Below are 27,085 nucleotides of genomic sequence, written 5' to 3'. Positions count from 1 at the left end.
AAAGGGCACTCCTCCCTCCCTGCTTTCGACTGATAACGTGATGGGGCCTTTTTAACCCGTTGCAGCGTAAAATATCTCCCTTATTATTACAGCGTTCACCTACATGCGGGCTCGTTATTGGTGGCGCGCGATCAGAAGCGCGAGATGGACAGCAGTTGAGATTGAATTTTATGAGCGTCCTCAACAAACGTTAGTTATATTTTTAATTAATCAGTTGTACAGTCCGTGCTTTGTTTGTAGTTTGAGAGACATGTTTGTGTGTCGAGGAGCGAGGCTGTCGGCGAAGGCTTTGGAGCAGGCTTTCAACTCCACGACAGGGGCAGCGGCACAATTTAAAACGAACAGGCTAACGGTAGTTGACGTTACCTGCACTTTGCCATTACGTAACATCCATGCATTCAAATGCTCCCGAGCTTTTTGTGGATATTTTGTGGCACTTTCGCCTGAGGGAAAGCGAGAAAAAAGGGAGAAGGATATGTTTTCCGTCAAGAACCGGGACTCTGTTCGTTTCATAATCACGCATCAGCAACCATTAACTGGAGTAAATTATTTTTCTTTAAATCTCTCCAACAAAAGTACTGGTAAAAGCTTATTCAGCCGTACACATAACGTCACTAGCTCAACTCTTTATCGGACGAATGGAGGCCAAAGCTGGCAGAAGAAACAATACGTAGATGCACTTGAATCTGTGTTTACATCTGGAGCCAATGTCTGCAATCATCGATTATATCCCACAATGACTGTGCAAATGAGACCTTTTTCCTCGGTTGCTGTTGCTCCCAAACTGGTGGAGGACTCGCCCGCAGATCACAAAGTGGTAAATTCAACTTTGAATGGTATTTGTTTAACCCATGTGACATCGAATTGAAATGAACAATGTTTGACCATCAATCATGCCAGTGTATTAAAGTACTAAGTGGACATTTTAGAATGTAAATCTTGGTGGGGCAAACATTATTTTGGGCGAGATGCATGCCTGCAAATCTACTACACAACACTAAACAATACATTAATTGCACTATAATGGTGAAAACGGTGCCCACAATATGTTAGGGCCTACATAAAGCTGTCCCAACACCTTACCACCGCTACACCTGGCTATCAGAGGAGCCTTGTCTGCAGCGAAACAGATCATTCAGCCTCATTTACTGCCTTTAAAAAAACATAGCTGATATGGCTGACTTGCTTAAACAAATGTAATTTCTACTTACAATTGACATGTACAAACACTGGCATAAGGGGATGACAAGCAGATAAGAGGCTATCCATAATTTCGATTAAGACATTAATGAACGACCTAGGACAGACATCGTCAATAACTATTTATTAAACACTTTTGAAATGTACAGCAGGGCCATTCTTACAGTATTCCCCTTGTACACCAAGTCAGAACCGTAGGATAAATAAAGGGGGCATATAGGCAGACAATGGCAGTTCTTACAATGTTAAATGATTGCATTTCTGTAAAACAGGTTATAGGCTAAGTCAGAACAATTAGGTGAAATTAAGAGTGGTAAAGGGACTAAATTATTAGGCTGGAATACCAACAGCTTACTACACAACATACACTTAGTATTACTTTCTTGCTACAGTATACCGTGCCTTCGGAAAGTATTCAGGTTCCTTGACTTTTTTCTCAATTTGTTACATTACAGCCTTATTCTAAAATTAATTTAAAAAAAAAATCCTCATCAATCTACACACTAGGCCATAATGACAAAGCAAAAACAGGTTTTTATAAAATGTGCACAATAAAAAAAAAATAAACAAACTGAAATCACATTTAATGAAGTATTCAGACACTTTACTCAGTATGTTGTTGAAGCATCTTTGGCAGCGATTACAGCCTCAAGTCTTTTGGGTATGACACTACAAGCTTGGCACACCCGTTTTGGGGAGTTTCTCCCATTCTTCTCTGCAGATCCTCACAAGCTCTTGTCATGTTAGATAGATGGGGAGCGTTGCTGCACAGCTATTTTCGGGTTTAAGTCTGGGCTCTGTCTGGGCCACTCAAGGACATTCGGAGACTTGTCCCGAAGCCACTCCAGCATTGTCTAGGCTGTGTGCGAAGGGTCGTTGTCCTGTTGGAAGATGAACCTTTCCCCTAGTTTGAGGTCTTGGGTGCTCTGGAGCAGGTTTTCATCAAGGATCTCTCTCTAATTTGCTCTGTTCATCTTTCCCTTAATCCTGACTGGTCTCCCTGCCGCTGAAAAAACATTCCCACAGCATGATGCTGCCACCATGCTTCACCGTAGGGATGGTGCCAGGTTTCCTCTTGTTGTGACGCTTGACATCCAGACGGGTTCAATCTTGATTTCCATAGACCAGAGAATCTTGTTTCACATGGTCAGTCTTTAGGTGCCTTTTGGAAACTCCAAGTGGGCTGTCATGTGCCTTTTACTGAGGAGTGGCTTCTGTCTAGCCACTCTACCATAAAGGCCTGATTTTGGTGGAGTGCTGCAGAGATGTTGTCCTTCTGGATTGTTCTATCAGTGACCATCACATTCTTTGTCACCTCCCTGACCAAGGCCCTTCTTCCCCGATTGCTCAGTCTGGCCGGGCAGCCAGCTCTAGGAAGAGTCTTGCTGGTTCCAATCGTCTTCCATTTAAGAACGATTGAGGCCTCTGTGTTTTTGAGACTTTCAATGCAGCAGACATTTTTTTTGTACCCTTCCCCAGATCTGTACCTCGACACAATCCTGTCTCGGGCACTGCAGACAATTCCTTCGACCTCATGGCTTGGTTTTTTGCTCGAACATGCACTGTCAACAGTGGGACCTTCTATAGACAGGTGTGCCTTCTCCAAATCATGTCCAATCTATTGAATTTACTACTGGTGGACTCCAATCAATCAAGTTTTAGAAACCTCTCAAGAATGGTTGATGGAAACCGGATGCGCTGAGCATCCATTTCTAAACCTATGTTCACTTTGTCATTATGGGGTATTGTGTGTTGAGGTTTTATAAGGCTGTAACGTAACAAAATGTGGAACAAGTCAAGGGGTCCGAATACATTCCAATTGCGCTGGAAGCACAATATCAGCAGACAGCAATTGTGGAATCATGCCACAGTTGGACTAGATAATGCTAAACAAGGTTGGACTGTTATATAAATTCAACAAAAGATAATTGATTAATTTGTTCAAAGTAAAACAGTCTGAATTCCTACTGTGGCTGTATTAGACTTTTGCATTGGGGGCATACGTACATTGCAATGTACAGGCCGTGCTGGGGGTCATGATGCCTGTGCTGAAGGGCAAGTGGGCAGGCATCACCACAAATAACCACTACGACTTCTGTTAAGTTAAACCACTTCTGCCAATACCACCTGAAGTACCTTGTTTCCATAAACCATTCCATAGACTTCTCTCTCACACACTCTCTCTCCCATTTATATATTTACATATTTTATTAGGTACACCCATGTAGTACTGGGTCGGATCTCCCTTTGCCTCCAGAACAGCCTGACTTCCTCGTGCATGGATTCTACAATATGTGGCGTTCAACCGATGCTCAATTGGTATCAAGGAATCTAACGTGTGCCAGGAAAACATTCCCCACACGATTACACCATCGCCACAAGCCTGTGTACCGTTGACACCAGGCAGGATGGGGCCATGGATTCATGCTGCTTATGCCAGATCCTGACTGCCATGACGCAATCGGACCAGGCAATGTTTTCCCACACAATTGTCCAGTGTTGGTGATCGTGTGCCACTGCAGCCGCTTCTTCTTGTTTTTTTTAGGTGATAGGCGTGAAACCCGGGTCGGTCGTCTGCTGCAATAACCCATCTGTGTTCAAGGACCGACATTCTGTGATTGCCGTTCTGCACACCACTGTTGTACTGTGCCGCCTGTGTGTTGCCTGCCTGTTAGCTTGCGCGATTCTTGTCATTTATCCTCTGACATTTCAACTAGCAGTTTTTAACCACACAACTGCTGCTGGCTGGATGTTTTTTGTTTGTCGACGCATTCTCGATAGATCCTGGGCACTCTTGTGTGTGAAAATCCCAAGATGCCGGCCATTTCTGAAATAACTTGTTTTGCCCATTCTAACATTCAATCGAACAGTAACTGGATGCTTATTTGCCTGCTTCATATACAGTTGAAGTCGGAAGTTTACATACACTTACAGGCTGACTACACCGCTCGCGTTGCATGCACGAGCTTTGCGAAATAAATTTACAAAACTATATTATTCAATTATTGCACCCACACTGCTCGCGCACGCCAACGAGCGTCTGCGTTACCAAGGGCTAAAATAGAAGTCTGTTCTATTTCTGACTTAGATTGCGCTGAAAGTCCTGCCTTTCCCATCTAGAAAGCACGTGGGTACATAGAAGCATGTACCCACATGCCATTTCCTCATTGGTTATACTCACATGGGTGACTGAAAGACGAATGAGGTCGGTGGCGGTAATGCCTAATTTATGAAAGTTGTAAAACGCAATATAAAGTCAAGAGAAGAAAAAGCCTGGAAGGAGGAGAGATGACTAGAAACGATACGGTTGTACATTTTATGTGTGGATTAATTGTCAGAGCAGAGGACCTTGTGCATTTCACGTAAAATAACAACTCAATGTTAATATCCCAGGACAAATTAGCTAGCAACAGCAAGCTATCTAAATAGGACAAATTAGCTAGCAAGTGCAAGGTAGCAAGTGCAAGCTAGCTAGCTAAATTGCCATACATGTTAAATGCTTTTCGACCTGTCCCCAAATTAATGTAATCGGTTCAGAGTTTATTTTTTATATTGTAACCTGCGTTTGGTGTCGGGTGACAAAATACATGTATGCACAGTCACGCACGTGCGGTTTGGGTTCTGGGTTAGTTTGGAATCATTAAAACTAGTTTTTAAACCACTCTACAAATTTCTTGTTCACAAACTGTAGTTTTTGCAAGTCTGTTAGGACATCTACTTTGTGCATGACACAAGTATTTTGTCGAACAATTTGTTTATAGACAGCTTATTTCACTTATAATTCACTGTATCACAATTCCATTGGGTCAGAAGTTTACATACACTAAGTTGACTTTGCCTTTAAACAGCTTGGAAGATTCCAGAAAATTATGTCATGGCTTTAGAAGCTTCTGATAGGCTAATTGACATAATTTGAGTCAATTGGAGGTGTACCTGTGGATGTATTTCAAGGCCTACCTTCAAACTCAGTGCCTCTTTGCTTGACATCCTGGGAAAATCAAAAGAAATCAGCCAAGACCTCAGAAAAGATTGTAGACCTCCACAAGTCTGGATCATCCTTGGGAGCAATGTCCAAATGCCTGAAGGTGCCACGTTCATCTGTACAAAAAGTAGGACACAAGTATAAACATCATGGGACCACGCTGCCGTCGTATCGCTCAGGAAGGAGATGTGTTCTGTCTCCTAGAGATGAACGTACTTTGGTGCGAAAAGTGCAAATCAATCCCAAAACAACAGCAAAGGCCTTTGTGAAGATGCTGGAGGAAACCGGTACAAATGTGTCTATATAGTTGAATGTGCTGACAACAAAATCACACAAATTATCAATGGAAATCAAATTCATCAACCCATGGAGGTCTGGATTTGGAGTCACTCAAAATTAAAGTGGAAAATCACACTACAGGCTGATCCAACTTTGATGTAATGTCCTTAAAACAAATCAAAATGAGGCTCAGTAGTGTGTGTGAGCTCCACGTGCCTGTATGACCTCCCTACAATGCCTGGGCATGCTCCTGATGAGGGGGTGGATGGTCTCCTGAGGGATCTCCTCCCAGACCTGGACTAAAGCATCCGCCAACTCCTGGACAGTCTGTGGTGCAACGTGGCGTTGGTGGATGGAGCGAGACATGATGTCCCAGATGTGCTCAATTGGATTCAGGTCTGGGGAACGCCGGGCCAGTCCATAGCATCAATGCCTTCCTCTTGCAGGAACTGCTGACACACTCCAGCCACATGAGCCGCATTGTCTTGCATTAGGAGGAACCCAGGGCCAACCACACCAGCATATGGTCTCACAAGGGGTCTGAGGATTTCATCTCGGTACCTAATGGCAGTCAGGCTACCTCTGGCGAGCACATGGAGGGCTGTGCGGCCCCCCAACGAAATGCCACTCCATACCATGACTGACCCACCTCCAAACCGATCATGCTGGAGGATGTTGCAAGCAGCAGAACGTTCTCCACGGCGTCTCCAGACTCTGTCACGTCTGTCACATGTGCTCAGTGTGAACCTGCTTTCATCTGTGAAGAGCACAGCGCACCAGTGGCGAATTTGCCAATCTTGGTGTTCTCTTGCAAATGCCAAACGTCCTTCACGGTGTTGGGCTGTAAGCACAACCCCCACCTGTGGACGTTGGGCCCTCATACCACCCTCATGGAGTTTCTGTCCTTTTGAGCAGACACATGCACATTTGTGGTCTGCTGGAGGTCATTTTGCAGGGCTCTGGCAGTGCTCCTCCTGCTCCTCCTTGCACAAAGGCGGAGGTAGCGGTCCTGCTGCTGGGTTGTTGCCCTCCTACGGCCTCCTCCACGTCTCCTGATGTACTGGCCTGTCTCCTGGTAGCGCCACCATGCTCTGGACACTACGCTGACAGACACCGTAAACCTTCTTGCCACAGCTCGCATTGATGTGCCATCCTGGATGAGCTGCATTACCTGAGCCACTTGTGTGGGTTGTAGACTTCTTCTCATGCTACCACTAGAGTGAAAGCACCGCCAGCATTCAGAAGTGACCAAAACATCAGCCAGGAAGCATAGGAACTGAGAAGTTGTCTGTGGTCACCACCTGCAGAACCACTCCTTTATTGGCGGTGTCTTGCTAATTGTCTATAATTTCCACCTGTTGTCTATCCCATTTGCACAACAGCATGTGAAATGTATTGTCAATCAGTGTTGCTTCCTAAGTGGACAGTTTGATTTCACAGAAGTGTGATTGATTTGGTGTTACATTGTGTTTTTTAAGTGTTCCCTTTATTTTTTTGAGCAGTGTATACAATATGCCTTACCTTTGACGAGCTTCTTTTATTGGCACTCCAATATGTCCCATAAACATGACAATTGGTCCTTTTGTTCGATTAATTCCGTCCATATATATCCAAAATGTCCATTTTTTTGGGCCTGTTTGATCCAGAAAAAAACAGCTTGCAATTTGTGCCTATAAACTTTTCCAAAATATTTCAAATTACTTTTGTAATACAACTTCAGGTATTTTTAAACGTTAATAATCAATCAAATTGTAGACTGGTCTATCTGTGTTCAATACAGGAAGACAAAAAACCAACGCTACTTTTCAAGTCTTATTCAACTCTCAACAGTGTTACCCAGTTCCTAAGATGGCTGTACTTCTTCATTGCACAAAACAATTATCTCAACCAAACTCCAAAGTCTGGTGACATCCAGTGGAAGCGGTAGGAACTGAAAACAAGTGCCTAAGAAATATTGTTTCCCAATGAGAACTCACTGAACAGACAGAGACCTAAAAAAATTAATTCTGAACGGTTAGTCCTCAGGGTTTTGCCTGCTACATAAGTTCTGTTATACTCACATACGTGATTCAAACAGTTTTAGGAACTTCAGAGTGTGTTCTATCCAAATCTACTAATAATTCGCATATCTTATGTTCTTGGCATGAGTAGCGGGAAGTTGAAACTGGGCACACGATTTATCCAAAAGTGAAAATGCTGGCCCCTATACCTAAAGAAGTTAAACAATTTAAAGGCAATGCTACCAAATACCAATTGAGTGTATGTACACTTCTGACCCACTGGGAATGTGATGAAAGAAAAAAAAGCTGAAATAAATAATTCTCTCAACTATTATTCTGACATTTCACATTCATAAAATGAAGTGGTGATCCTATCTGACCTAAAACAGTGAATTTATACTGGGATTAAATGTCAGGAATTGTGAAAAACTAAATTTAAATGTATTTGGCTAAGGTGTATGTGAACTTCTGACTTCAAATGTACAGTCGTGGCCAAAAGTTTTGAATGACACATTCATTTTCACAAAGTTTGATGCTTCAGTGTCTTTAGATATTTTTGTCAGATGTTACTATGGAATACTGAAGTATAATTACAAGCATTTCATAAGTGTCAAAGGCTTTTATTGACAATTACATGAAGTTGATGCAAAGAGTCAATATTTGCAGTATTGACCCTTCTTTTTCAAGACCTCTGCAATCCGCCCTGGCATACTGTCTATTAACTTCTGGGCCACATCCTGACTGATGGCAGCCTATTCTTGCATAATCAATGCTTGGTGTTTGTCAGAATCTGTGGGTTTTTGTTTGTCCCGCTGCCTCTTGAGGATTGACCACAAGTTCTCAATGGGATTAAGGTCTGGGGTGTTTCCTGGCCATGGACCCAAAATAGTAATGTTTTGTTCCCCGAGCCACTTAGTTATCGCTTTTGTCTTATGTCAAGGTGCTCTATGATACTGGAAAAGGCATTGTTCATCACCACACTGTTCCTGGATGGTTGAGAGAAGTTGCTCTAGGAGGATGTGTTGGTACCATTCTTTATTCATGGCTGCGTTCTTAAGCAAAATTGTGAGTGAGCTCACTCTCTGGGTTGAGAAGCAATAATGGTCTCAGGATGCTTTACTGTTGGCATGACACAGGACTGAGGGTAGCGCTCACCTTGTCTTCTCCGGACAAGCTTTTTTCCGGATGCCCAAACAACCGGAAAGGGCATTCAGCAGAGAAAATGATTTTACCCCAGTCCTCAGCAGTCCAATCCCTGTACCTTTTGCAGAATATCAGTCTGTCCCTGATGTTTTTCCTGGAGAGAAGTGGCTTCTTTGCTGCCCTTCTTGACACCAGGCCATCCTCCAAAAGTCTTCACCTCACAGTGTGTGCAGATGCACTCACAACTGCCTACTGCCATTCCTGAGCAAGCTCTGTCCTGGTGGTGCACCGATTCCGCAGCTGAATTAACTTTAGGAGACAGTTCTGGCGCTTGCTGGACTTTCTTGGGTGCCCTGAAGCCTTCTTCACAACATTTGAACCGCTCTCCTTGAAGTTCTTGATGATTCGATAAATGGTTGATTTAGGTGCAATCTTACTGGCAGCAATTTCTTGCCTGTGAAGCCCTTTTTGTGCAAAGCAATGATGACAGTGCGTGTTTCCTTGCAGGTAACCATGGTTGACAGAGGAACAACACTGATTCTAAGCACCACCCTCCTTTTGAAGCTTCCAGTTAGTTATTCAAACTCAATCAGTATAACAGTGATCTCCAGCCTTGTCCTCGTCAACACTCACACCTGTGTTAACGAGTGTCACTGACATGTCAGCTGGTCCTTTTGTGGCAGGGCTGAAATGCAGTGGAAATGTTTTTCTGCAATTCATTTGCATGGCAAAGAGGGACTTAGCAATTCATCGGATCACTCTTCATAACATTCTGGAGTATATGCAAATTGCCATCATACAAACTGAGGCACCAGACTTTGAAAATTAATATTTGTCATTCTCAACTTTTGTCCACGACTGTAGTAATGTGGGTCGCACGTCAGACATGCAAATTTTTCTTATTCCATGAAGTTGTATAACTGATCAAACCTTTTCATCCCACAGTACTGCCCTGCTTCTATTCACTTGTCCGATGTTCACCGTATAGGCATGCAGTTTTTAAAACAGGCTTATCCTTTCTAGTGCAGACGTTCCGCTAGCGGAAACCCTCGACAACATTCCGCTGAAAAGGCAGCGTGCAAAATTCAAAAATATTTTTTAGATATATGTAACTTTCACACATGAACAAGTCCAATACAGCAAATGAAAGAAACTTCTTGTTAATCTACCCATCGTGTCCGATTTCAAAAAGGCTTTACAGCGAAAGCACAACATATGATTGTTAGGTCAGAGCCAAGTCAAAAAAACACAGCCATTTTTCCAGCCAAAGATAGGATTAACAAAAAGCAGAAATATAGATCAAATTAATCACTGACCTTGGATCTTCATCAGATGACACTCATAGAGACATCATGTTATATAATACATAAATGTTTGTTTGATAGTGTGCATATTTATATCCAAAAATCTGTTTACATTGTTTTGATTCCAAAACATTCTGTGATTTTGCAGATAGCCACATCAAATCCCAGAAATACTCATACTAAACATCAATAAAAGATACAAGTGTTATTCACAAAATTAAAGAGACTTCTCCTTAATGCAACCGCTGTGTCAGATTTTTTTTTTACTTTACAGAAAAAGCATAATCTGAGTACGGTGCTCAGAGCCCAATCCAGTCAAATCCACCATGTTGAAGTCAACAGAAGTTAGAAATAATATTATAAATATTCACTTACATTTGATTATTTTCATCAGAATGCATTCCCAGGAATCTGTTTGAAAATAAATGACTGATTAGTTCCATAAAGTCCGTCATTTATGTCCAAATAGCCATTTGTTGTTAGCGTGTTCAGCCCAGTAATCCATCTTCATGAGGCGCGAGCACTTCGTCCAGACAGTTTTCCTCAGGTTTTCACCTGCCATATGAGTTCTGTTATACTCAGACATCATTCAAACAGTTTTAGAACCTTTAGAGTGTTTTCTATCCAATACTACTAGTAATATGCATATATTAGCATCTGGAACAGGCAGTCTACTCTGGGCACGCATTTCATCCAAAAGTGATTATCCATGACATGGCTTTCTCGTGTATTATGGTAATATTATGTTTTGTTTCCTTTCCACAATATTAATGAGTATTACAATACTGGTATCGTCCTGGCCCTAGTAACACACCTCAGTTGGTTCACTTGCTACTGTCCTCACTGTCACTGGCATGTTTTTCTCTTTCTGTCTTGTGGTCAAAGCAAATGTGAAAACAGTCTAGACAACCTCTCTCTTCTCGCTCTCTCCTCTCCCTCTCTCTCTTCTCGCTCTCTCCTCTCCCTCTCTCTCTTCTTTCTCTATCTTTCACTCGCTCTCTCTTTGCTTGCTCTTTCTCTCTTTGCTTGCTCTTTCTCTCTTTGCTTGCTCTTTCTCTCTCTCTTCACTCGCTCTCTCTTCGCTCTCTCTCTTCTCTCTCTCCGCTCGCTCGCTCTCACTCTCCGCTCGCTCTCTCTCTCACTCTCCGCTCGCTCTCTCTCTCACTCTCCGCTCGCTCTCTCTCTCTCTCTGCTCTCTCTCTCTCTCTGCTCTCTCTCCGCTCGCTCGCTCTCTCTCTCCGCTCGCTCTCTCTCTCCGCTCGCTCGCTCTCTCTCTCTGCTCGCTCGCTCTCTCTCTTCGCTCGCTCTCTCTCTCTTCGCTCTCTCTCTCTCTCTCTCTCTCTTCGCTCGCTCTCTCTCTCTCGCTCTCTCTCTCTCTTCGCTCGCTCTCTCTCTCTCTTCGCTCGCTCTCTCTCTCTTCGCTCGCTCTCTCTCTCTTCGCTCGCTCTCTCTCTCTTCGCTCGCTCTCTCTCTCTTCTCTCTCTCTCTCTCTCTTCGCTCGCTCTCTCTCTCTCTCTCGCTCGCTCTCTCTCTCTCTCTCTTGCTCGCTCTCTCTCTCTCTCTCTCTCTCTTCGCTCGCTCTCTCTCTTCGCTCGCTCTCTCTCTCTTCTCTCTCTCTCGCTCGCTCTCTCTCTCTCTCTTCGCTCGCTCTCTCTCTCTCTTCGCTCGCTCTCTCTCTCTTCGCTTCGCTCTCTCTCTCTTCGCTCGCTCTCTCTCTCTTCGCTCGCTCTCTCTCTCTCTCTCTCTCTTCGCTCGCTCTCTCTCTCTTCGCTCGCTCTCTCTCTCTTCGCTCGCTCTCTCTCTCTTCGCTCGCTCTCTCTCTCTTCGCTCTCTCTCTTCGCTCGCTCTCTCTCTCTCGCTCTCTCTCTCTCTCTTCGCTCTCTCTCTCTCTCTTCGCTCGCTCTCTCTCTCTCTCTTCGCTCGCTCTCTCTCTCTCTCTTCTCTCTCTCTCTCTCTCTCTTCGCTCGCTCTCTCTCTCTCTTCGCTCGCTCTCTCTCTCTCTTCGCTCGCTCTCTCTCTCTCTTCGCTCGCTCTCTCTCTCTCCTCGCTCGCTCTCTCTCTCTCTCTCTCTCGCTCTCTCTCTCTCTCTTCGCTCGCTCTCTCTCTCTTCGCTCGCTCTCTCTCTCTTCGCTCGCTCTCTCTCTCTTCGCTCGCTCTCTCTCTCTCTTCGCTCGCTCGCGCTCTCTCTCTTCGCTCGTTCGCTCTCTCTCTTCGCTCGTTCTCTCTCTCTTCGCTCGCTCTCGCTCTCTCTCTTCGCTCGCTCTCTCTCTCTTCGCTCGCTCTCTCTCTCTTCGCTCGCTCTCTCTCTCTTCGATCGCTCTCTCTCTTCGATCGCTCTCTCTCTTCGATCGCTCTCTCTCTTCGCTCGCTCTCTCTTCGCTCTCTCTCTCTCTCTCTCTTGCTCGCTCTCTCTCTCTTCTTCGCTCGCTCTCTCTCTTCTCTCTTCTCTTCGTTCGCTCTCTCTCTTCGCTCGTTCGCTCTCTCTCTTCGCTCTCTCTCTTCGTTTCGCTCTCTCTCTCTTCGCTCGTTCGCTCTCTCTCTTCGCTCGTTCGCTCTCTCTCTTCGCTCGTTCGCTCTCTCTCTTGATCGCTTCTCTTCGATCGCTCTCTCTCTTCGATCTCTTCTCTGATCGCTCTCTCTCTTCTCTCACTCTCTCTTCGATCGCTCACTCACTCTCTTCTCTCTTCTCGCTCACTCACTCTCTTCGATCTCTCTCTCTTGATCGCTCTCTCTCTCTCTCTTCTCTCTTCGATCGCTCTCTCTCTCTCTTCGATCGCTCTCTCTCTCTCTTCTCGCGCTCGCTCTCTCTCTCTCTTCTCGCGCTCGCTCTCTCTCTCTCTTCTCGCGCTCGCTCTCTCTCTCTCTTCTCGCGCTCGCTCTCTCTCTCTCTTCTCGCGCTCGCTCTCTCTCTCTCTTCTCGCGCTCTCTCTCTCTTCTCACGCTCGCTCTCGCTCTCTTCTCGCCCCCCCCAGTTACTGTCACCTCTCCCGGCTCTTTCCAACATCTACCAATGAGCCCCCTTTTCTTTCCATTTACTGTAACCAGTCCTCTCACCCACTGAGCACAGACGCTGTCCATGGACGTTAAAATTTGGTGAGTCCAGTCATAGATGTCTGTTTCACAAGTTTAGACAGTACAGGAAAAGTAGAGTGTATGTCAGTACAATTCACAGTTTATTACAGTAAAACACACTAGAGTATAGTACAGTAAAATTTACTGTCCTGAACTCTGCCATGCTCTACTTTACTGTGCTGTACTGTGTGTGATGTCCAAACTTGTGAAACAAGTCTATGATTGGTACAGATTTGGTCCGGGGACCAACCTAATTTGCTCTTGTTTGGGTGCCGAGCTCATTTGAAAAAGAGCCAGTGTGTAGAATAATACCCGAACATGCAAAGGAGGTTTTTACGTTTGTATACCTCTTCAGGAAACATCACCTGAAGATGGCATTCATAATTGTTTTTCTGTATAGATCATAGAACCACGATGCTATTCTGTTACCAGGTGTTAGTTCACTTCACTTACTGTAGCTCAATAACTCAATGTGTCATATCATAGGTGACACCCAATGTTCCCTCTAAACTGCATGCGCGCTCATTAGCCCCAAGACTGCCGTGCAGAAATATCAGCCCACAGAGAGAAGCATGTGGCGGAAGAATCAGAATTAGTAAGTTAACATAGATAATTAAGATGTCTTATCTGCATAATATGCTTATATGATATGCTTGTTATTAGAATGTATCCCTTTGGACTCTGGTGTTGGCAGTTGCACTTCCTCCCTCAGCTGGGGCTCAGTCACTTGGAGCCCAGAGATGGGAGAGGTCAGGCTTGTTTTTCACATGTCCCTGGTGCTATGCAGAATATCAGAAAGAGAAGACGACAGGAGGGAACATTGTCTTCATATGTGAATGTGTCTTTACCTATTCTAAAACCATCTGAAGGGATGTTCTGATTAATGGGGAACCAATTACTTGTCTCCACAATGTCTGTGCGCCAGTCACTCCCTACTTTGGCCTTGGGGAAGAGATCAGGTTTGAGACCAGATGTGTGGGGTAGTGTCTGGAACCATTCATTGTATGTCACATCTGATGTTGCACTTATCTTGGGATAGTGTATGACCTAGAGGCTCACTCCCCTCAGTGAGCTTGTCCAGGCATGTGGTCATGAAGGGGTTTTACTTGAGATGGGAGCATCTGGAGCTGACAATGGATTCATGCCATAGAATGAGTTTGTGCTGTGAAGTACCAGGAATGAGATCGGAGTCTCGTATTAGAGGGGCCAAACTGAACGATAAGAACAGAATTTATAGCAAATGCTATCTTGCTGCGGGATATTCCTTTCTCATCTATCAAGTCTCGCCTTGTGTCCCGTTCCACACATCTGTTTGTTATGTTGTCTAGGGGGTGGTGGATCTTTGCTATTAAAGATTTTAGTAGCCTTTGTGTCATGGCCCTCAACGAACCATCGGAGGGTGGTTCGTCGACCAGCCATCGCTATTGCAGTGCTCGCACTAATAAAGATTCAGTTTAAGTATAACTCTGACTTGTGTGATAAGTTTCTCTCCTCATTTGATAATACAGAAATGAACCACCACAAGTACGAGATTGAATTCACCAACCGTCGACTGGTCGATCTCCAAGGAATTCCTAGTCGATCGCCAAACATTTCTGTAAAAAACCCAATGATAAAGCCTTGGTTTCTGGTGTGAGCCATGACCAGCCTTTCAAAGCATTTCATGGCTACAGATGTGAGTGCTACGGGTCGGTAGTCATTTAGGCAGGTTACCTTAGTGTTCTTGGGCACAGGGACTATGAAACATGTTGTTATTACAGACTCAGACAGGGAGAGTTTGAAAATGTCAGTGAAGACACTTGCCAGTTGGTCAGCGCATGTTTGGAGTACATGTCCTGGTTATCCATCTGGCCCAGCGGCCTTGTGAATGTTGACCTGTTTAAAACCTCTTAGTCCGCCCCATCCCGCATGCGGGATCGTGACTACAGCCTCAAGCTCATTACCATAACGCAACATTAGCGATTTATAAAAATCGCAAATGAAATGAAATAAATATGCCTGCTCTCAAGCTTATCCTTTTCTTAACAATCCTGTCGTCTCAGATTTTCAAAATATGCTTTAGAACCAGAGAAAATCAATAATTTGTGTAAGAGTGGTGATAGCTAGCTTAGCATTTAGCGTTAGCATTTAGCACGCAACATATTCACAAAAACCAGCAAAGGGATCAAATAAAATAATTTACCTTTGAAGAACTTCAGATGTTTCAATGAGGAGACTCTCAGTTACATAGCAGATGTCCAGTTTTTCCTGAAAGAATCTTGTGTAGGACACAACGTTCCGTTTTGTTACTATGCATTTGGCTACCGAAACTAACCGAAAATTCAGTCACCTACACGTCGAACTTTTTTCCGAATTAACTCCATAATATCGACTGAAACATGGAAAACGTTGTTTGAATCAATCCTCAAGGTGTTTTGTCATATATCTCTTCATTGAAATGCCAGTCCTAGAAGCCTGCATTCTTCTCTGATTTGGATGGAAAAATACTGGTAGGTGACTTTTGCGCACCAATTTCCACACAGACACCGTGCGGGACCCCTGGTAAATGTAGTCTCTTATGGTCAATCTTCCAATGATATGCCTACAAATACGTCACAATGCTGCAGACACCTTGGGGAAACGCTAGAAAGTGTCCGTTCATTCCTGTCGCATTCACAGCCATATAAGGCGATCATGGAAAACGTACCCTCAAAAATCCTGTTCATTTCCTGGTCGCTCAAACATCTTGGTTTTGCCTGTAGCTTTAGTTCTATGGCACTCACAGTGAAAATCTTTGCAGTTCTGGAAACGTCAGAGTGTCTTCTTTCCAAAACTATCATTTCCAAGCATAGTCGAGCATCTTTTCGTGACAAAATATTGCGCTTAAAACGGGCACGTGTTTTTATCCAAAAATGAAATAATGCCCCTAGTGGACTAACAGGTTAAAGGTCTTACTCATGTCGGCTGCGGAGAGCGTAATCACACAGTCATCCTGAACAGGGATTAGCCACTGGTCGCCTGGTCCTCACAAGGCACCCTGATCTTTTGCCTCGAAATCTACGTTTCCTTCTCCAGCGAATCACGGGCATTGTGGCCTGGTCGGGTGTCAACAGTATATCCCTCGCGTCCGACTCATTGAAGAAAAACTCTTGGTTCAGTTTGAGGTGAGCAATCCCAGTTCTCATGTTTAGAAGCTCTTTTCAGTCACTATGTCTATCCTATAATACCTCTGTATTCCATGCCAATAACACAGATTGACGCTCTACCGTCCCTACTATATGTAATCTTTGTAAGTGTGTGTGTGTTCTCCCCATGCCCTGCATGCCGCTGTACATGTAATTATCCTACAGATAATGTGTCTAATCTCCCCTCCCGTTCATCTGAGGGTGTCTGTGGCCCGGGGTCACAGACAAAGAGTAATCACAGCCCTGCGTCATGTCTCGTGAGTGGAGCACCAGCTCTCGCTCTCTCACTCTCGTTCTCTGTTTCTTCCCCCCCAGTAGATTACATGAATAACACAACACTTTTCCAGGCAGACTCCATCTAATTAGCTGACTCAGTAGTACACTGATTCAGTATTCAATAGTTTGCAGTACCCTTGAATGAGTAGTGTGTCCAGGCTCGGTCAGGACTCCCAGGTTTAATGAATGGTTGGGAAGGATGTTGTGGTTTATTATTCAACATATTGGCTATGTATGATGGATATACAGTTGTAGTCTGAAGTGTACATCTCCCTTAGCCAAATACATTTAAACTTTTTCACAATTCCTGACATTTAATCCGAGTAACAATTCCCTGTTTTAGGTCAGTTAGGATCACCACTTTATTTTAAGAATGTGAAATATCAGAATAATAGTTGACAGAATGATTTATTTCAGCCTTTCTTTCTTTCATCACATTCCCAGTGGGTCAGCAGTTTACATACACTCAATTCGTATTTGGTAGCATTGCCTTCAAATTGTTTAACTTGGGTTAAACGTTATGGCCCATTCCTCCTGACAGAGCTGGTGTAACTGAGTCAGGTTTGTAGGCCTCCTTGCTCGCACACGCTTTTTCAGTTCTGCCCACAAATGTAATATAGGATTTAGGTCAGGGCTTTGTGATGGCCACTCCAATACCTTGACTTTCTTGTCCTTAAGCCATTTTGCCACAACTTTGGAAGTATGCTTGGGGTCATTGTCCATTTGGAAGACCCATTTGTGACCAAGCTTTAAGTTTCTGACTGATGTCTTGAGATGTTTCTTCAATATATATATGATGCTATTTTGTGAAGTGCACCAGTCCGTCCTATGGCCAAACAGTTCTATTTCTGTTTCATCAGACCAGAGGACATTTCTCCAAAAAGTACGATCTTTGTCCCCCGTTGCAAACCGTAGTCTGGCTTTTTTATGGCGGTTTTGGAGCAGTGGCTTCTTCCTTGCTGAGCGGCCTTTCCGGTTATGTCGATATAGGACTTGTTTTACTGTGGATATAGATACATTTGTACCGTTTTCCTCCAGCATCTTCACAAGGTCCTTTGCTGTTGTTCTGGGATTGATTTGCACTTTTCGCACCAAAGTATGTTCATCTCTAGGAGACAGAATGCGTTTCCTTCCTGAGCGTTATGACGGCTGCGTAGTCCCATGGTGTTTATGCTTACATTCTATTGTTTGTACAGATGAACGTGGTATCTTCAGGCATTTGGAAATTGCTCCCAAGGAGGAACCAAACTTCTGGAGGTCTACAATTTCCCATGATGTCAAGCAAAGAGGCTCTGAGTTTGAAGGTAGGCCTTGAAATACATCCACAGGTATCCAATTGACTCAAATTATGTAAATTAGCCGGAAGCTTATCAGAAGCTTCTAATGCCATGACATACATTTTTGGAATTTTCCAAGCTGTTTAAATAAACAGCCAACTTAGTGTATGTAAACTTCCGACCCACTGGAATTGTGATACAGTGAAATAATCTGTCTGTAAACAATAGTTGGAAAAATGTATTGTGTCATGCACGAAGTAGATGTCCTATCCGACTTGCCAAAACTATAGTTTGTTAACAAGAAATTTGTGGAGTGTTTGAAAAACAAGTTCCTTCTGTAGCTCAGTTGGTAGAGCATGGCGCTTGTAACGCCAGGGTAGTGGGTTCGATTCCCGGGACCACCCATACGTAGAATTTATGCACACGTGACTGTAAGTCGCTTTGGATAAAAGCGTCTGCTAAATGGCATTATTATTATTATTATTATTATTATTATTTTAATGACTCCAACCTAAGTTTTTGTAAACTTCTGACTTCAACTGTACATTTCATTAATACTTTTTGAATTGAGCTTTTATATGTATTACCAGTATTGATCTTCCTTGTCCAGGGCTCACTTGAGAACTTGTAAATCTCAATGTGACTTCCCTGAGTTTAATTAAAGGATAAATACAAATTATATCTCTCTCTTACCCGACCAGGACCAGACTCCAAAGCAGGCCTCAGCCAAAGGCCCTGAGGAGCCCGAGGTACCGGAGCCTGAGGAGGACAATCCTAGCAAGACCCAGCAGCTGAAGAAGATCTTTAAGGAGTACGGAGCTGTAGGAGTCTCCTTCCACATATGTACGTCCCTCATGTCTCTGGGCATGTTCTACCTCGCTGTGTCCAGGTACTGTATGTTGCAAGACTTCAGCAGTATTTGTCACATACACAAAAACATTACATTTGTCTTCCTAGTTGACATGGCTTGATTGACAGTAGGCTGAATACCAGAGGGATTGAGTCCAGATTATCAGCCAACTCACAGATCTCCCTTTATTGCTGTAATGGCCCTTGGATTCAACGCCCTCCTGGCCTGCCCAGTGCTACAGTTCACTAACACACCGCATAATTGTTGTGGGAGAGACATGGGGACATTCTGAAATGGCACCATGTTCCCTATAGTGCTCTGTTAGTACATTGCAGTGCACCATGTAGGGAATAGGGAGCCATTTTAGTCGTAGTTAGAAGATAAGTGTAAAGCAGCATTCTAATGGGATGAACCATTAGAAACAAGGTTGATACATTTTATTACTTAATAGTTTGTCTTCATGAAGCCTTTCAATTATCTGCGTCTGAGGTACATGTTAGCAAGGTCCTACAATTGCTTTGAGGACCATGTTGAAATCCTGTCGAATGCTAAAGTTATATGGCTCCCTCTGGTATGTGTGTTCCTCTCCACAGTGGGATCGACATGGCTGCTATCCTGTACAAGATAGGATTCAGTGAATCTCTGATTCAGTCCAAGTTGGCTGCGGGTACCAGTACGTTTGTCCTGGCGTACGCCATCCACAAGCTGTTTGCTCCGCTCCGTATCAGCATCACTGTGATATCAGTGCCTCTTCTTGTACGATACCTCAGAAAGAGTGGCCTCTTCAAGACACCCAACTCACCTACACACTGAGTGGCTGAGACCCCAACCTCCACTAACTTTGATAACTGAGACTTTCCAAATATGACCATTACTATTTCTGGAATCAAGAGGGAATCGGTGTGACAAATTCTTCCAACCATCCCTAGTTTTTCAACTGGAATTTCTGCAGGAGATAAAAACAGAACCAACCGAGGCTGACTTTTAACCCACCTGTAGATCAGTGGCGGTCTGTTCCGTTTAAGATGAGGATGATTTTAAAAATATATTTCTTATGAGCATGGCCTTATTTCTATTGCAGCATTTTGGATGACTGTCATTCATATTTCATTCACCCAGTTCAATGTAACAGTGATGGGTTTAGCCTAATACAATATACTCAAAATGTCCCTGTACCCATCATGAGATTACTACAACCTAATTTTATGAGAAGTTTACATTGTCAACTTTCATCAAGATAATTTTTAGTAATCAAGGTGAGGAGACTGTAACACATTCAATACTGCCGTGAACTCTCGTGCCTGCATCTAGATGATCTAGGGTGTAATCATTAGTCAAACAGTTGCAAACGAGAGTTTCTATTGGACAAATTCAGATATGTTTATCCCCATTCCATTTAAGAAATGTTTTTCAACAGAATCGGTGGAATGAATACACTCCTGATCACACGCAAACACAATTCACTTTCATAGCAGCCATATAAAAACGGCAAGTTCACTTTGCTCATTGTATACTGTGCATTCGGAAAGTTTTCACACCCCTTGACTTTTTCCTCATTTTGTTACGTTACAGCCTTCTAAAATTGACAAATTATTTTTTGCCTCATCAATCTACACACTACGCCATAATGACAAAGCAAAAGCAGGTTTTAGATTTTTTTTACAAATGTATTAAAAATAAAAAACTGATCACATTTACATAAGTATTCAGACTCTTTACTCAGTACTTTGTTGAAGCACCTTTGGCAGAGATTACCGTCTCGAGTCTTCTTGGGTATGACCACTATTTTCAGGTCTCCAGAGATGTTCGATCGGGTTTAAGTCCAGTTTCTGGCTGGACCACTCAAGGACATTCAGAGCCTTGTCCTGACGCCAGTCCTGCGTTGTCTTTGCTGTGTGCTTTGGCTGTTGGGGTCACTGTCCTGTTGGAAGGTGAACCTTCGCCCCAGTCTGATGTCTGTCGTGAATAATGAGGAGAGACCGGGTCAATCACCAATCAGGATATTACTTCATTCAAAATATATTAATAGGGAAAATATAGAGCAATAACGATGGCTGATCGTCGGGGGTTGGGTTGAGAGCCCTGAGACAAAGAATACAAACACCTTATAACAAAGATATACCCCCTTTTAGTCTACATTACAAACAACAGATGTGTGGAATGGGTCACAAGGTTAGGATTTGTATTCAAAAAAATATCTGCTGTAAAGATGTGCTCATTGTGTGGAAACCAGGTTCTGGCCCCTAAAACAAGGTTCCTCTCATAATAATAATCCATACCCGAGCCCTCTCCACCCTGGTACCTCCCGGCACAGAAACAGCAACTCAGTCCGAGGCATGACAAGACCATCATAAATCAGTTGCTAGAGTTAAATTTCAGAAGCTCCTCTCAGTTCACACAGACACGATAGAGTTCTAAGAACCCAATTCTGTTGCATTAAAAAACATTTGATGCAATAACAGTATTATAACATAATCTTGTAATTTCTCCATGATGCGTCCTGAGCACTCTGGAGCAGGGTTTCATCAAGGGTCTCTCTGTACTTTGCTCCGTTCATCTTTCGCTCGACCCTGACTAGTCTCCCAGTACCTGCCGCTGAAAAACATCCCCACAGCATGATGATGCTGCTACCACCATGCTTCACCGTAAGGATGGTGCCACATTTTGGGACAGGTCGAAAAGCATTTAACATTTTATGGCAATTTAGCTAACTACCTTGCTGTTGCTAGCAAATATGTACTGAGATATAAACATTGGGTTGTTATTTTACCTGAAATGCACAAGGTCCTCTACTCTGACAATGAATCCACAGATTAAACTGTAAACCGAATTTGTTTCTAGTCATCTCTAGTCACTCCTTCCTTCAGTCTTCTTTTTCTTCTGACTTTATATGGCAGTTGGCAACCAACTTTAAGGTGCATTACCTCAACCAACTGGATTCTGGACATCACCCACGTGGGTATATGCACCTAAAAAGCAATGAGGAAATGGGAGAGGCAGGTCATGCAGCGTGGTGAGCGTCACAAATAGAACCAAGTTCTACTTTAGCGCCTGGCTACGCAGACGCTCATAAGCAGTGTGGATGCTATGATTGTATAACATGTATGGTCTTTATGTTGAGCATGTAAGGCTGTAATGTAACAAAATGTGTAAAAAGTCAAGGGGTCTGAATACTTTCCGAATGCGGTGTGTATATAATTCCTTCTCAAACTACCTATGCGCTCTCCTCCTCTCACCTGTTCCCTTCGCGTGTGGACTTCAGTGCACAACACATCAGCTGCCTGTGACCAGTCAAAAAAATAAAACTTGTCAAATATCATGACCGCTAACCACTACACACAGCCTACATTGTTGTCATGTCATAGTAAACCTACCTACTAGAACTAACGTGGTATTCAACCCGCTAGCTACAATCACGCAGTTTAGCAGTTACACCGGTGGGACCCTGGGGCAATAAATGAATAAAACCAAAATCTTACTTTAACTTTGAAGAGTTCCAGTGTTGGATAGCCAGCTAGCTAATGTAGCATCCCTTTCTGTTTAAGTAGGATAAACTGGCTAGCTGCATTCAACTAGCTAAGTGAATGTTTAAAATAATACAACCAAATAAAGCTAGCTCTTCCTCTCTCTTGCTTCTCCTTCATTTTTTAAGATATGAATTTGCTCAAAACTGTTCAACTATTGTCTTTCTCTACTCACCACATTTTATGCACTGCAGTAGCTTATGCTTTCAGTACTAGATTTATTCTCTGATCCTTTGATTGGGTGGATATGTCAGTTCATGCTGCAAGAGCTCTGATAGGTTGAAGGACATCTTCCGGAAGTCGTCATAATCACCGTGTAAGTCTATGGAAGGGGGTGAGAACCATGAGCCTTCTAGGTTTTTGCATTGAAGTCAATATAACCAGAGAAGGACAGATGCTAGCTGTCCTCTGGCTACACCATAATGCCACCCTACGAGTGCTGCTGAGGGTATTGTAGACCATTGCAAAACTGTATTAATTAATTGTTTGGTGACATGAATATATTTAGCATAGTTTTATGTAAAAAGGTTCACTTTGTTTCATTTATTTGTATTTTGATGAAATTCTTTGAGGATGCTCCTCCCCTTACTCCGAGGAGCCTCCACTGCTGTAAATATCCATATTTGTTTTCCTTTACAAACTAAAGTACAGTAGTTGGTCCTCAATATATGTTTTAAGATTCTATGCAGTTGTCATTGTGTTTTCAGGCCATTGTGTTTCACCTTAGCTCCTGCTTCCTTTTTTTGTAACAGAAGTAAGTAAAGCGCCATGTCTGTCTGAATTATTTGGAACAAAATATGAAAAAGTCATATGAATTCACTGTTACAGGTTTATAATTTATTTTATAAATACAAATTGAGTTGAAATTCATCCACTCATGACCATAAAATAAAAAGACCACAAAAGGGCCATCTGTCTGAGATATATTTATTTACAATCATATTGAACCAGTGGCACCAAATTAAGTTTGATTATCACTGACTGAATGATACTAGAATCTATTCTAAACCCTACCTTGAAGTTTAGAAGGTTCTAATGAATGGTCTAAATATTTTTTAGGAATAGGAGTTGTGGATACAGGTTGGTCGGGTCAGTCAGCATCTCTTTGTGCTGTGAAGGTTCTCTACAGGGAAGGTTTGTAAAAAAGCTGATCACTCACCTCCACTGACTGGTCTTACTGTTAGCTGAGTAGCCATGTTCTTTTCTATTCCTCGTGCTCGGTGAATGAATCAGCAGAAATATTTAGGTGACCTTCTCTTAACTCTCCCCCTTGTCATTTAGCCTGGAAATGCATATGCTCTGTTAAGTTAGGGATGTCGAGAATTTAAGCAGCTTTTCGCAGCTTTTTGTTAAAAATCGCGCAACATTTCAGCGCCCTGCTATTCATGCCAGGAATATAGTATATGCATATGATTAGTATGTGTGGATAGAAAACACTCAGACGTTTCTAAAACTGGTTAAATCACGGCTGTGACTATAACAGAACGTGCGTTTCATCGAAAAGTGCAGGAAAATAGGATCACTGAAAATGGAAAACAATATCCATGCGCGACTTCCAGGAATTGTTATAGGTGAACCGGATTAAATGGGGCTGAGGTTGCAGTACCTACAGCTTCCACACGATGTCTAGAGTCTTGTCATTTGCCTAGGCTTTGTTTCTTGGTCAAACCGAATCAAGGGAACTGATTCCCTCCGGTCTCCGACCGGATGTTTTGGTTGAGATTTCTCAGGACAGTATTTCAATAAGGACACCTATAGAATTGACATCGCCTCGTGATCAATTGTATCACTTATTAACGTGTACTAATACCTAAAGTTGCATTACAAAAGTATTTCGATGTGTTTTGTGAAAGTTTATCGTCGACTTTTTTAATTTAAAAAAATGACATTACGTTCTAAAACGCTATTTTTTTCCGTTGTTCACACAGTGTTCATAGCCTAGATATCGATCTATATATGGACCGATTTAATCGAAAAAAGACCCAAAATGATGTTTATGGGACATCTAGGAGTGCCAAGAAAGAAGCTGGTCAAAGGTAATGAATGTTTTATATTTTATTTCTGCGTTCTGAGTAGCCCCCGGCTATCGCAAAATCTGTCGTTAGGTGACGGTGCAGTATTTGGGGGATACATGCTATCAGATAATAGCTTCTCATGCTTTCGCCGAAAAGCATTTTACAAATCTGACTCGGTAACTAGATTCACAACGAGTGTAGCTTTAATTCAGTATATTATATGTGCATTTTAATGAAAGTTTGAGTTTTATCAAAAACTATACGTGGCGTACTTGAAATTTCCGCTGATATATGTTCCCACCACGGGACCACTGCCCTAACAAGTTAGGGCAAACCAGTTTGGGTTCCAGACCAGTTGTAATTAGCTAAGCAGTACTGTTGTGTCCAATGCAAGTTCTTGTCCTATATGAAGTAAGGATTTACTGGGATATTTGTAGCCTACCATATAATTATATGTGAAATATTTTTTTGAATTGATTGGAGTAGTATTTTTTTCTATGTGGGTTTTTATTGCAATACAGTGCATGTTGTCATAAACATTTTATTCTGACTGTAAAAGTAGCTCTGGATAAGTCTGCTAAAGGACAAACATGTAATAAAAACATTGTCAAGAAATACAGCCATGATTATAATATGCATGATATATGGCTGCTCTTAAAGGAAAGCATGTGCCCACAGTCAAATACCACCAAGAGCCACACAGTGGCGCTCCTGAACTACAAATCATTCTGTTTCCGTCCTTTATGGATGCAATGATGGTACTATCAAGAGCTTTTACTACGTCTCTGCACAGCAAACAGCATTTATTAAAACCTCATTCATTTAACCAAGACTGTTCAAATAGCCCCCAGAGCTGCAACCTGTTTAAAAGGAAACTTTTCTCATAAAAATGCCCTAAATATCTTATTTTTATAAAACATACACGTAATTCATCTCAATGGCCCCGTACATATTCAGCTTGCACATGCACAACAGTTGTGATTACCACAGATAATGTTGATGACTTTGTCTGCACAAACATTTAACATTTCTTTGCAGGCTTCTGCTCAACCCTAAAACATTTTGGTTATATCCCCTGTTCTACCAGGTCAGGTCTTCAGGAGGTTCTCACACTATTGCTTCCCATTAAGGTTTCATAGGTCAGGGGAAAAGGTAAACCAGCAGCCCTGTCTGACTCTGACTCACACACACACTCAAGGCTCATTATCTGGGCTGAGGAGGACTCTTAGTTGCCATCACCTCACCATCCCCTGGATGTCCCCCATGGCTAGGAACAAATTGGTGACAGTTAGGCAGGAAGGCAGCACTTCTAACCACACTGTCAGGCTGTTCTAGCTACTCTTTCCCTCTTGCTCCGTTCTCTCCCTCCCCTGTTTCTCATCTCTTTCTCCCTCTTCTTTTTCACCTTTCTGTCTCCCCCTCTCTCTCTGAGGAGCAGGTCAACTCCCTGGGTAATAACCACTTCCTCTATAATAACCACCCCTAGCTGAGTCCCAGATGAGTCCAGTTTTGATGAGGATTTAATGACAAAAACACTGTTGTTGGTACAGTATGACTGCTGCCTACCACCCACAACATCATCTACCTGTATGAGACCCGGGCTGCATTCCAAATGGCTCCCTATGTAGTGCACTACAGCCCCAGTGTGAATTGTCCTCTGAATAGAAAGGCAACAATTCAACAAGTCTCACTACTTGCAACAGGATCTCTGAGCAGCAGAGCTGGCTCTACAGTGAGGAGCTGAGCACTCTTTCTCCCTTTATCTCTCCCTTTGTCTCACTTCTTCTGTCTCCTCTCTCTCTTCCATTCTCATGCTCCTCTTCTCTCTCTCCCTCTCGCTCCCTTTCTCTCCGCCCCCCACATTCTCTCTCTCTCTCTCTCTCTCTCTCTCTCTCTCTCTCTCTCTCTCTCTCTCTCTCTCTCTCTCTCTCTCTCTCTGAGTTAAGTTTAGCGGCTGTAGCGGATGGTGGAGTCAACCTGGCTGCGCTGTCAACTGTCTTCCTTCATCATGATGAGGCTCAGTTGCCATAGAGGCCACAGAATACTGGGGTTGAGACAGTGACGGTTAGAACTCAGAACAGCTACATCTTATTATTTTAAAAACAGGAGCTTCTGCCAGTCTCAAATAGATTTATTTATTTTTCATTCATTGCATTCCCCTCTCACATTTTCCTCTGGATTTTTTGCAAGTGTGGCAGTTTATAGTAGAAGGAAGGAAGGCTGGCGAGGAGAGGTAGGAGACTGTTCCAGCTTTGACAGTGGTAGAAAAGTATATAAAGTAAGGTCACAACCTGTCACAGTATTTTTGACACTTGGTGGATTGGTGTTTATTTGGGCTGTGTCATCAACTGAGGTGAATCTAGTAATTACCTGTAATGGCTGGCCAGGTAACAATTTGGTTGGGGCTCGATTTTGTTTCCGCTCAGTTTCAGTCAATTCAAGAAATGCATTGATATTTGATTCATGAATTGAAAAGCGAGTCCACCGAGAAAAACAATGTTCATTTTTCAACTCAATTCATGAATCGAGTTTTAATTCATTCATTGAATTGACTGAATTGAAATGGCACTGACTCTAACCCTGTTAGAATTGACCTTAATCCTGTCCAGCCAGTAGGTGCAGAGCTCTGCTGTGTGCTGTTCGGTTGATGGCGCTGGTGGCTAAAACCTTCTGCTTTAAAACTAACCCTTCTCCAAACACTGTGGAAAGCAAACAGACAGACAATTTCTTTCAATTAGCCCAAGCAGGCCAGCCCAATAAATTTTAGTTTGTACCTTCAGACGCAGGGCCCTGTTGTGCGTCCGGGACCAAATTATGACTAATGGCTGTTGGGGAGCTGCTGAGCTGATCTTCCACTTTATCTGCTCTCTTTCTTTCTCACCTTCTCTCTCCCTCTTTCTCGTTCTCCTCGCTTCGTCTCTCTCTGTGTCTCTCTCGGTCTGTCAAATTCAGATTGCTTTATTGGCATGAAATATAATTTAATAGATATTGCTAAAGCA

General features: G+C 43.1%; 1 protein-coding gene across 3 annotated transcripts; it reads left to right on the top strand.

Moving 5' to 3' along the window:
• Positions 1 to 50: 50 nt before the first annotated feature.
• On the top strand, positions 51 to 24,705 carry LOC118399910 (protein FAM210B, mitochondrial). Of its 3 annotated transcripts, none has more exons than XM_035796129.2 (4): positions 51 to 817; positions 17,617 to 17,724; positions 18,399 to 18,586; positions 19,141 to 24,705. In XM_035796129.2, the coding sequence occupies exons 1-4, from the start codon at positions 104 to 106 to the stop codon at positions 19,358 to 19,360; spliced, it is 1,230 nt and encodes a 409-aa protein (XP_035652022.1). In that variant the 5' UTR covers positions 51 to 103; the 3' UTR covers positions 19,361 to 24,705. The 3 variants fall into 3 exon arrangements, with proteins under 3 accessions (XP_035652022.1, XP_052329177.1, XP_035652023.1); XM_052473217.1 differs by having other exon boundaries at positions 51 to 836; XM_035796130.2 differs by having other exon boundaries at positions 18,399 to 18,540; positions 19,141 to 19,283.
• The last annotated feature ends 2,380 nt before the right edge of the window (positions 24,706 to 27,085 follow it).

The sequence above is a fragment of the Oncorhynchus keta genome, chromosome 21, assembly GCF_023373465.1.
Source record: "Oncorhynchus keta strain PuntledgeMale-10-30-2019 chromosome 21, Oket_V2, whole genome shotgun sequence".
Lineage (NCBI taxonomy): Eukaryota > Metazoa > Chordata > Actinopteri > Salmoniformes > Salmonidae > Oncorhynchus > Oncorhynchus keta.
Note: the sequence above shows the minus strand (reverse complement) of the source record. Positions and strands in the feature narration are given on the sequence as shown.

Bases quoted from the DNA above. Each gene is read 5' to 3' on its own strand.
- LOC118399910 (XM_035796129.2), top strand. From the start codon at position 104: ATGCGGGCTCGTTATTGGTGGCGCGCGATCAGAAGCGCGAGATGGACA. The intron at 17,725-18,398 runs GTAGGCCTTGAA...TTACCCGACCAG, and splicing joins AAGAGGCTCTGAGTTTGAAG to GACCAGACTCCAAAGCAGGC. The intron at 18,587-19,140 runs GTACTGTATGTT...TCCTCTCCACAG, and splicing joins TTCTACCTCGCTGTGTCCAG to TGGGATCGACATGGCTGCTA.